Source organism: Rhipicephalus sanguineus, chromosome 3 (genome assembly GCF_013339695.2).
Source record: "Rhipicephalus sanguineus isolate Rsan-2018 chromosome 3, BIME_Rsan_1.4, whole genome shotgun sequence".
Classification (NCBI taxonomy): Eukaryota; Metazoa; Arthropoda; class Arachnida; order Ixodida; family Ixodidae; genus Rhipicephalus; species Rhipicephalus sanguineus.
In genome coordinates, this window is record NC_051178.1 from 121,838,039 (window position 1) to 121,850,225 (window position 12,187).

Here is a 12,187-nt window from a genome sequence, read left to right on the forward strand (position 1 = left end):
AGCAGACTAACAGGACTGCAACATGTACGTAGTTCTTGCTTAAGCTTTCCTGTTTGAGTTTCACTTGCCCACGGTGGTACATACCAGGCGCTGACTACTGCAACAGTGGTGCACTCACTGGAGCAGGTAGCCAGGGACAAGCACTCCAAGGTCAGGGTAGTCTGGAGGCAAACAGTGCTGTTGCCCTCAAGCAAGTAGAATAACTCCGCCAACAGGCCTTCGTTACCCAGAAGAGTTGCATTCTGCTCTGTGGAAACGAGAGGCGGTAGTGGACAAACCCAAGTATTAGCAGCTATTCCCCATGGTAAATACTGCATACCAATTACAAGTGCGAGATTGAGTCATAATAAATTGATAAGCTGTTAATCTGACATGGTAAACAGGGCACTTTCCAGAAAATCCTCGACATTCTATAAAGCATCGTGAAAGTAAAAAAATCAGGTGGTAACAATATTTTAAGGGGATGCAGCATTCGTTAGAATTGGATTACTTAATTAACTTCTGGCGATTTAGAGTGATTAAGAATTAACTTCTGGCAATCTGGAGTGATTTAGATGCCAAAACAAAGATATGATTATAAGCCACAACATAGTAGGGGGTTCCGAATTAACTTTGACCACCTGTGGCCTTTTATGTGCACCTAACCTGAAGTACACGGGTGGAATTTTCCACCCATCGAAATGTGGCTCTCGTGGCCGGGTACCAAACCCATGTTCTCGAGCTTAGTAGTATGACACCCTATCTGATAAGCTACTGCGGCGGGTGTTAGGATTCGATAATGCTCTAATGATTCATTGTGATCTATCGTTTTTGCATTAAGATATTCCTGGGGCAATTAAAAAATTGGTGATTTTGACAGGAGATGATAAGTTTTTGATGCATTTACTGTTCAAACACTGCAAGATCGGATGCTGCTGCTACTGAAACTATTACTGTGGCCACTATTGCAATCAGGTGGGCATAAAATGACCAGAGAAGTTCGAATCATCCAGTGAAGGCTAATTTTAGAATTGAAATTAAAAAGTTTGGTACCACGGAAATGTATGTGGCACCAGCCATACATTCGGCTGAGATCAAATTAACCAAAAAGCTAAGTTCAACGAAGCTAAGTTAATGTAAGTCCACTGTACCATAAGTTACTGCTGTTGTGGACATATTATTGTAGATAAAAACACAACCGGATAGCTTTCACATAGGGTGCAACATGAACAACTGCAAATGCAACATGTACTGCTGCAAGCTTTTAGTGCACTGATGGTTGGTTGGTTTCGTTTATGCGGTTTAATGTTCCAAAGTGACTCAGGCTATGACAGACACTACAGTGGAGGGCTTAGGATAATTTCTACCACCTGGTGTTCTTTAACGTGCACTAGATACGCACAGTGCAAGTCATCAAAATGCGACTGCCGGGACCGGGATCGAATCCGTGTTTTTTGGGCCAGCAACCACGTCGTAACCACTAGACCACCACAGTGAACAGTTACTGCAGCTGATACTTCATGAAATGCTCCATGTCTATCCTGACGTAATAAGTGATAATTAATACTGAAAATGCTTCACATCTGGGCTGAAATAATGACATTAAAAGGCTGGTAAGGTGATTTCAAATATAATAAGAGTATTGCCGACAGCACGGATGTGTGGGGACAATCATAAACTAGCTGTTATATCAACTTTTGAATACTTAAGGAGTCATGCGAGCAATAAGTCATGTCAAATGCCTGCAAGGCGTGAGTTGTTTGATAAGCAGTATTATGAGATTGAACTTTCACAGGCACTCATGCTAAAGTACTCAACTGTTGCCAAGCAGTCTTTTCAGCAGCAGCAAGATGGCAACCTTAACCTTGATTTTGACTTTGAATTTCCGAAGCTCTTCCAAGGGAACTTTGTATGCACCCAGGACACGAGCCCTCAAGCAGAACTTCTGATCTGGAAGGTAACGTAATGAACATCAGGTGAAAAGTCAATGACATTCACTGTACCACAGTTTAACCAATATAGACATTAGGATGAGTTTCACAGGATGAGTTACGCATTAGGATGAGTTACCAATCGTGCAGTAAAGGATGGACATAGGATAACCAAACAAGTATCTTTTTTTTAACACAAGCCAGCTAACTGTAGGATGGAGTACCACAGAGTTGAAAATAACAATGTTCAACGTATGCAGTCAGGTTAAATACTTTATGACTGATATTGACAGTAACAAGAAGTACTACTTGAGTTCTTCATTGCTTCAGATAGTTACCTAGATAGGAAACAAAAGTCACTATGGGCAAGCATCAAGCATGGGCTGCATATTAAACATATTTTTCAATTCTGGGTGCTTTCAATGCACCATGTCTTTTTCTACTTGTTTGTAGTTCCGTCACCTTGAGCAGCTAGACGAGAGAGCAGGTTGCAGAGGGCCACCAGAAATGCTGGCTCAGACAGGCCCATGTCACGATGCCTCAGAAGCACCGGTAACAGCACCTGAGTTGCACTTTGCTCAACCAGGAGGCGAGTCCGACCTGCATACACACATCGCCAGAAGTGTGCAGGAATGACACTATACACATTATCCCTTTGCGACACGTTGTGAACGTGTACATCCAACTTACTTTTGCCATTTCTGTGCTCTGGTGGCAAAAAGAGACAATGAACACTGAGCTAATGGTAAATTAAACATTCTTGTTACCTAAAGTTCTTATATATTACTTCTGGGTGAAATATTTTGTTACACGCCATCACTTTGGTGACGGCAATAACGTGTTTAACGAGACGCTTGACATGAGGCATATCCGCAGGAATTTCTAAATATTTTTACAATACTTTTTGGGAATGATTGCCGTTAGCAGATAACTACTGGATGTAGTTTGAATGGATAATTGAATTTGTTTTATGAAGAAGTATGGCATGAATAGCTGCAAAGTAAATACATAATAAATTACATTGAAATTGCAATAAGTTGCTATCAAATGCAGTATAGTTTATTCAAACATTTCCACTCACTTTAAATTGAGTCTAGAACTTTGGCATCAAATTGTACAAATTTCATGTATTTATGGACAGTCAATCATAATTCATGTCGCAGACCTGTCATTACAAGCACCAATAAGCAACACGTCACCCAGTAGGCGCTGAGTGCATTTAGCACTCAAAGGCATTCCGCCACAAGTATTTGCTAAATATTTATCATCTGCCTTGCCCTCCACTACTATGATTCTTTTCTTTTTGCAGTCCCTGATACATTCTCTCAAAGCTGTGCTGCCGTGCCCCAGCAGAGCCTGCTATGCTCTGTTTGCCACTGCACCCCCACGCATTTCGGCTGGTAACCTCTCCAGATTAGGTGGCTGTCAAATACCCACAGCCGTAAGATCGTGACATTATTGTTTTCCACCAGATGTAGAACACAGCCAGAAAAACTGCTCAGTTGTGATGTGTGTCTAGAGCAATCTGTACAATGGCCACCATGTTTCTAAGTGTGCAGAAATATGTGTGACAAATGGGGCAGTGATTTCAGAAAGTTGAAAGAAAGAATCCTCTGAACAAAACTGTAGGCTTCCCGCTGCAAGTGCAGGCGCAGCACAAACACAACAATGCTCATAATGGTGCCCCTCCTCCCTCATTTATTGATCTGCATTTCTAAAAATGTAACACTATGGGTCAACATGGCCCGTTTGATAAGTTGGTTAGCATTTTTGAAAACAACAATGTAAACAGGGGATGTAAATTGGACTGTACAATGCCTGTGTTATGCAATTCTATTGTCATCTGTTCATTCCAAGTGCAACATTTTCCAGGTGTAACATTTTTGTATATATATCGTATAAATATTGTATACCTGAAATTTGTTATGCATATTGGTAAATTTATATTCTTCCCTAGTCAAGGGTAACTTTGTTCTGTTATATGAATTGATGTAAGGTTTGCATGTACAGCTGGCCCAAGAAAAACAAACATTGCCAAGTGACCAGTACAAAATTTCTATAAATTTGCAAATTTGTCACTTCTGACCTCTAAGTGTCATAAATATATTGATTTATACATTCATTAAATATATGGTGTAGATAAACGTTTAATGAGTGCAAAAGTGCATATAAAACCTTTCTTTCTATGTTTGTAGGCTCGAAAAAGTATTGTGATTATCACACCATATAAAAAAGCCTGGCACACTTGGCACAAAAAATGAGCTGAATGGTGTGAAACCTAAGCCAATGACTTAAATAATGCCACTATTTCTAAAACCTCTGCTAAATTTCTCTGCTAAGCCAATATTTCTCTCTGTTTTCGTGAGCAAGTGAGTCATCGCCATTTGAAAGAAGCGTGCCCTGCAGCAAAACAAGTTTTGCCAATGGGCAACTATATATAAGCTAGCTCTCACATCACATCTCAGCAACAGCAAATGTGTAAGAATCATGCCACACAGACAATCATGACCAGCCCCAAAAGTGCGCTTACCTTTCTGTTCACTCACTATTTCTTTTAAGGCCATGACCACATCTCGAACTACGGAAGAATTTTTAGGTTGCTGAAAATAGAGGAATAAGCCTAAGACTGGAACAAAGATACGCAAAAACACGTCTAGTCAATGATCTACAAATGCACCACGTTAAACAGTCAAGGAAACCGGCCCACAATATGTTTTTATTATCTTTTTCTTTCCTATGTACACAATTCTCTGAGGCAGTGATAGTGGCCTTTCCATGTACCTCTACACACCCGACATTGGGACTTCAATACGATGGCTATGAGTGCAGTGTCAAGCTACCTCATATGCAGTGCATTTATATTGATATCCAGAGAAGTTAACCAGTAGTCACTGCCACACCAAATATTCTAAGGACTACCGTTAATATGTCAATTTTCCTCTTTAATTGTGTGCTTTGAACCTAATCGCACATGTCATCTAACTCTGGTTATGGCAGATTTCTGCTTACAATTATCATACGCAATTAGAGAAGAAAGAAACACAGCTTGCAGGCAATTTTTATGTCACGAGCAATTTGTGGCCTGCAGTAACAGAGCTGTAAGCAGAGCTTCAGTAGGTTTCCTTGTAGCGCAAAAAAAAAAGTGAGGACAAATGTAGGCCCACACGGACGCACAGTAGCAAGGAAACCTACGGAAGATGTGTTTAAAAAAAAAAAAAAGAAAACCAGCAAGCACACATCGCAGACCTCGTGTAAACAGAGTTCCCAATGACACACTTAAATGATGTGCGACGGTTTCCAAAATACAGAATCACATGACGGCTAAGACATATGTTCATGCATAAGTAAGCATAACTTGCAGACAGATGCAAACAGTTCTTGAACAAATCGTATCGTCCCCCTTGTCATCTCTTAAATGTACTAAATTTCATTCAAATCAATACAGTACTTGTTTCATTGGAGAATTTATGTATTCTACATGTACCATTTGAATAAGAGTTGGTCCCATTGTAATGTTTCTTTAGTTCCATGCAGTTCATAGTTTTAAGGAGTAGACATAAGAGACACAGATGCGAGACATAGAAAGGACGCACACCTTTTTGTTCTTAATGTGCCCGCATTTTCAGCACTTTATCATTCAAACCATGAATCCTTACTAAATTTTTGAGGGGCTTTTTCTTTTTGGGGCTTTATAAGTTCCATGCAGATCTGCTGACTGTACGGTCAGTGTCAAAGGTTTAGAGACCACTAGGTCGGATAAGAAGTTTGAATTTCAATGCAATTTGTGACTGTATTTTGTCTAACTGCGCAGTACATGTTTTTGTGCATTTTTGAACAGGCTAGAATTCTGAATTCAAGGCTGCCTGCCGAAACAGAGGGAATATTCAGGTTTTTCTTGTGTCTATAAACTTTTGACGCTGAGTGTGCATCTGTCTTAGGCTGAAGATAGTATCTGCGATAGTTCCCGACTATGTGCTTAGGCTGTGGAAATATTTAGCTAGCTTTGTGGCTTCTATACTACGACAGCTCTTGTGTGCAGCCGCACTAATGCACGCTTAAAATTGTGCCAAGGACATACTTCCAATAGTGCAAGGAGCATCGGGATACACTCATCAATCTGTGCTGGCGTCAGCTGCTTCCTTTTCTCTGCAGACAGAAACAGCACAAAATACATCACACTTTTGCACACAAATCAAGAGTGAGTTTGTCCAAGCAGTTCAAGAAAAACGACCATATTAAAATTTGAAAGAAAAGGGAAATGAGGAAGAGAGCACTATCATCTATTTGTTTTTCAAAAATAAATAAGAACCCCTGACAAATAGGCATTTTTGAGCATGCTTCAGCCAATACAGGCTCAGGTCAGTGCAGATCAAGCACTGCCACAGGTTAATTTTCCCATGTGCTTCGATTCTATAGTGCGCAATCACACATTCCTTATTTGGCAATAACTGAAAAGTTTATGACATCCCCATAGATTTTCATGAGGATTTTTATGTGAGAGGGGTAAAAATAATAAATAGTTTAAATACATACTTAATACATACTTAAGGAACATAAGTTTACAATTATGTTCTTTCCTCCAGCATTTTGCATAACTTATGGAGGTTATTTAACAGTGACATCAAGTATTTAACACTGGTCAAAGATCTGTCACAAGTCAAAAAGCACACTTGCTGAAATGGCAACATTTAACTGAACATGGCAAATCTTGTTATTATGACACATGGTTAACATCAACGAATACCAAACAAGCTTCAAAATTTAAGGCAGTGACGATTGTAGGTATGCTGTTTGCAACAACAGATAGATGAGCATACACAGAAATCGTAATCTGGTTCTACAATGATATTAAGTTCCTTTTCACAAAAATTACAGAACTCTGTACACAGATACCATAGGGTTGCACAATATGCACTGATTACACAGAGTTGATTATTTAATTAAACTGTAAACAGCAGAAAGCTATGCGAACTGCTTTATCAAATTATGCATCGCAAACGTGTTAAACCAATGTACGTTTTAGTATTTATGTCAAATTCAACCAATATTTTAACAGATCCTACAGTCTTGAATGATGAGATACATTGTTATTGTCTGAACATTAAGCAGTCTTCAATGTAGCTGGACAAGAAATTCATGTACAATGATCTCCGATATCCTGGTTGTGCTTTTACAAGTCTATATAATGTTAAATAGCAAGAGGCCAACGAAAATAACTCTACCAGTGCTGTTATTTTCTTCCTCATGCAGTCTATCACGGGGCACAAACATAAAAAAAAGAAACATTAGTATCGCTACACAACAATGCAAACATTACAACCTTAAATGTTTACATGAAACATTAGCAGTTACTGTGACATCTACACAAAATCAGCACACACGCACTACTTTCGGACGCGCAGTTTTTCTCCGTTCACAACCAGCACACAGACGACTACAGACATGCGTACACGATTCGAAACGCTGCACAAAACTTGATGTTGCAGCTCAAGTGCAGGTTGAAGGAGGCGTTAGGTTGAACAGAGGGATGCGAATCGAGAGCAGCACACTGAGAAAGCGTCCTACCAGCGTCCATCGCAAACGGTGTCTCCGAAGAGGATGAGCCTGACGTCCGAACATAAACTGAGATCCAAGGTCTTGACAGCAGTGCAAACGTGGGAAACAGTTTATTTTATTTTTTTCTCCTTAAGCAATCACCCCACTTTGGAGCCCTGCCTCGTTACGAAACAACTCTCATTTAGATTAAGGACCATGCTATGACGGCAGCAACATTTGGCACTGACACTGAGGGGCCACCGCAGTGGGTCAAAAACAAAGATTTAAAAAAAAGAAGAGAGAGCAACCCTTAGTTGCGCTATTTTTGGCACTGCTCCCCTTCCTTTCTAAAGAATCAACAGAATGAAGGGCGTGCAGTGATTCTGAAACAGTAAAGAGCACGAGACAAAACAACTGTGCAAGTTGCCATGTGTGCATTCTATGAGAAACAAAAAAAAAAGAGTTCTAGAAGAAGAAAAAAACAGTTCAATGAAAACCAGAACCATTCATCGAATGCCTCCCCCGCACTTCCGGACGAGAAAATAATAAGCCAGCAGAGGTTGCCCCAGCTGCTATTGCACATTTTGTTCGATGAAGTGACTCTACAAAGTGACACTGCGTCAGAAGCTTTTGTGAGGGTCAATGAAACTGAGCAACATAAAAAGTAAGAAACTGCTTGGCAGGGCATCCTACTTGAAGAAAATAGCGTCGAGACACTGAGTGCAGGGAATGTCTAAACGCATGCACAAGGAGGTTGCCTCTTATTTTTCCTGACAGAAAATTTTTTCCATCTGAAAAAATTTTTTTCTTCTACATACAAGCAAAGTTTGCATTTCAACCTGCATGGAATGCTGAGTGAACGAGAAAGATAGATTTCTTTCTTAGTTGATGTTATCAATCTGTTAAATTGTGACTAAAGTATCATAACACAATTTTTTTTCAAAACTATCTTATTTTTTGCTGTTTGTTTATTTTGCAAAGAAAGACGGACAATGTGTCTCACTGCACGCTGACTTCATATATCACAGCTGTTGGTAGTATCACAGCCGTCACAGCCAAAAGAAAATATGGCAGTAGTAAGTTTGGAACGATCACATTTTACATCAAAATTTCTTTTTTTTTTAATGTAGAATTTTCTTATCTCACAGGGCTTGATTGGAGGATACCATGTCAAGTGCAGTGATACGTGAACAACCAGTAACAGTGCAAATGTAGACAGGTCTATATGAAAACATGCATCTGCATTTTTCACATTGATCCACCACGTGTGTGTGATAATGGTGTAACTCGGGACTCGAACACAAAGTTCTCGCAATGAAGAATTGTTCAACACCTGTAATGCAGCAATTCCCTTAAAGGGACGCTAAAGTGAAACAATAAATCAGTATAGACTGCTTCATCACTCTCTTAGAAACCTATTGTCATTAATTTCATAATGATAGGCTCTTTATCAAATGAGAAAGTGAAGGTCAAAGTTTCATTTCTAGAATTTCGTGCCGGAACTCAAGCACCTGACTTCCAGCACGAAGTCGCAGATTTCAATGTGTCTTTTCATATTATGGTCCCATTGGTCCAACAAAATTTAGCGAAACTTGCGAAGTCAATTCTCTGGCTCCCTTAGAACACAATGTAATTCACTTTTATGGTTAAAGAATTATGCAGGCCACAGCTGATGGCGTCAAAACCTATACCATCACAGCAAGTTGGTACAAGGACTTCAATGTGGCATGGCCACCTGCATCTTCTTTTGGAGCATTTTCTGGCCAACCAAGGTTCTTTTCATGGCAAGAGCAGTGCTCTTGGTATTGCATAAGAATAGTTAAATAAATAAAACAGGTTAAATTATTTTTCTGCTCAGTGTACTTTTAGGCTCATCTATTTTTTTTCTCCTGCCTGCGCTCAGTTTAAACGATGGCCTCATCAGCCTTGAGAAAACTCACCAGCGTGTTGTAAACCAGTCAGCAGTGAGGTAACCTGCGGCCCCAGCATCCCGCAAGGGTCGGGGGGGCCACCCAGCACAGGCAACACTTGGCGCAACCTCCACAGATTCTCCGTATCTCTGCAAGCAGTGTAGCTCTTCTCTAAACCTCTCCTGCTGTGCACTGGTATTGAAAAAATCGCTGGAAGCTAGAAAAGCCACAGTCCTTGTGCAACCCAGACACCAGAGGAAGTCCAGAAAGATACCAGCAGATATGCGCATCCAATGAAGACGAATGAAAAAGTTCTTGGTGGTGTCTAGAACAGCCGTGGCATTTACTACAGCCTCGTTCCGTACCTGTCAGGTGATGTTGCACATTATAGAGAAGATTTGCAAAGATGGGAGGGCTGTGAAGCTACAACAGCTTCATCAACGGCAGTTCAGGCCAACTCCACATAACTATGGATGCAAATGAGCCGTCGTGCAATGAAACATCTGCCCACAGCTCTCATTTCAGGATGGAAGATTTATCGGTTTAAAACATTTTTATAAGCTACAGAAACATCAACTCTGGGGTCCCTATAGATGGTCAGTTTACTTCATGAGATTGCAGGGCTAAAAATTACTGTCATTATAGACAGAGGATTGGGAGATGCTATATGCCCTGCTTTGAATAATACCATGACTGAAAACTAAAAGAAATATGGTAGTGAAAATATCTCAGTGCAGAAAACAAGCCACTAAGCACTCAGTAGCAAAAGGGGAAGCCCTTGTGCAGTAAGTGCAAATTAATTTGGGGAGAAAGAGACAGCCACGAAATGTAGGCACAATGTTAAAGTACGCAGGGTCATGCACATGCAGTCAGACGTGCAAGACCAATCAATGTTTCTGCACTCAAGCTCACGTGGGCGCTGCCATTGTGCTGGCCTAGGCTGGGCCTGCTTCTTGCAAGACTGCGCCAGTGTCCTGCACAGAAAAAAAAAAAATTGGATGCAGGGTGCTTTAAAGAAAGTTCAATTTACAAGTAGATATAACAGAACATGAAAGTGGTGAAAGTATGCTGTCTATGTTACATGAAATAACTCACTTAATATGGATTAAAAGATGTGATTTTCAAATCAACGTAAATTTTTAGGAGTCCAAACAGAGGTCGACACGCTTTACAGTCATCTATGCCTAGCCGCAAACTTCATTCAGCGCGTGCAAATTCACTGCAGTGTATTGCACAGTCGCAAAATAAGCCACCCTTCATCACGGCCAATGCATCGTCATGTTTTGTTGACCACCTCTGAAATTACAATCGTTTGTCATTTGTCCTGTTGCCTTTTTTTCTGTGTCTGGTGTTTTCATTGCTAGTTTTCACCTTCAGTTCTACAATCCCTTCATCAGCATTTGGTAAACATAATTTTAAGTTGCAACATAATATACGCTACACATGTTAATGTTACAAAAGTTACTAAGAAACCGTACTGCAATAAACTATTCACTTGAGATATGAGTGTTGAAATTAACACAGTGGCAGCCAGCTACCTTGAAGGCTTGATGTGAGAACAATTTCAATATGCACATGAGCAAATCTATGGCACACTGGAATTGTATGCGGCTTTAATTATTTCTGCGGGTAAACCTCTTGTCGATCATGTCATAACGTTATCTTCAGGCTTCTACACAAGTTCCGCATTGGTCAGCTTTATTATAAATTAATAAGTTGGTCCAGTTAACATTATCTATTATGTCACAATCGTACTTCGTACACTGCCCGACAACGCAACCGAAATAACTCTACGTGTACACGCGCGCGTTCTATAAACAAAAATAGAAACAAAGCATATTCACAGTCTACCATACGCATCACGGATATGTAGTACTTTAGCTTAGTGCGAAGGGCGAACTTGATTAGCAAGCTTGTAAACACAGCGGTAGATCTCAGCGCGAGCTAATTTCACTGCAGAGATGCTTGTCAGCGAAATGGCTGCTGCTTTTTTCGGGGAGTACGAGAATGTTTGGCTTGCAGCCAGTTCTTTGCGCTGCAAATGGAACACCAGCTAACAGCTGATCCCCGGCATTTTTGCACGGCCATGGCCTTCACGGCAGGGGCGTAGCCAGAAATTTTTTTCGGGGGGGGGGGGGGGGGTCCAACCATACTTTATGTATGTTCGTGCGTGTGTTTGTATGTGTGCGTGCCTATATACGCAAGCAAAACCGAAAAATTTCGGGGGGGGGGGGGTTGAACCCCCCCCCCCCCCCCCCCCCCTTCGCTACGCCCCTGCTTCACGGCGATCGTTTAGTGAAAATAAGTGCGCCACGAGAAACAGAAGTCTCCGAGAAGCTAAAGCTTCAAGACATTTAAGCACTCCGGCTACATCAACGCACAAACGGTCGTAAAATTGTAATGCATTCACAATGTACCGAAGAGAATTGTCATGAGGATACTCAGAACAGCAACGACACAAAGACTTTGTGGATGCTACTTCTCGTCTAATCGCGTGTTTGGTGCTCAGGAGAAAGTATACGCGCGCTGCTTTTCAGAAAACGCGGTGAAGATAACAGCAGAAAACGCCATAAGCAACTGATAACGCGGAGAAGATGTTTTGTTTGGCTCACCCGATGTCCTGCACGCGAGCAGTGCTCCCTTTTAGCTGCGCCCTCCGCCTCCGCGATTCGCGAAAGTGCACCTTTCCTTCTCTTCCAGCTGCAGAGGCCGGAGAGCGCTAGTAACATAGAACATTAGTTCTTACGGTCGTCAAAACGATGTAAGACCACAATGAGCGTACGAAAATTGGATAGAACCGCCTGTAAATACTGCGAAAGTCTACAACGGCTG

The 12,187-nt window shown here is 41.0% G+C and overlaps 1 protein-coding gene across 1 annotated transcript in view; it reads right to left on the reverse strand.

Annotated features, from left to right (window-relative positions):
• LOC119387039 (cytosolic carboxypeptidase 1) overlaps positions 1-12,023 on the reverse strand; it is a 30,440-nt gene extending 18,417 nt beyond the window's left edge. Inside the window, exons 1-8 of the mRNA XM_049414112.1 lie at positions 11,968-12,023; positions 10,268-10,329; positions 9,386-9,504; positions 5,989-6,056; positions 4,441-4,510; positions 2,373-2,510; positions 1,798-1,929; positions 119-247 (exon numbers count right to left, since the gene is read on the reverse strand). Coding sequence (XP_049270069.1) covers positions 119-247; positions 1,798-1,929; positions 2,373-2,510; positions 4,441-4,510; positions 5,989-6,056; positions 9,386-9,504; positions 10,268-10,281 — 670 coding nt within the window. The 5' untranslated portion in view covers positions 10,282-10,329; positions 11,968-12,023. The remainder of the gene's footprint in view (positions 1-118; positions 248-1,797; positions 1,930-2,372; positions 2,511-4,440; positions 4,511-5,988; positions 6,057-9,385; positions 9,505-10,267; positions 10,330-11,967) is intronic.
• Between the last annotated feature and the right edge of the window lie 164 nt (positions 12,024-12,187).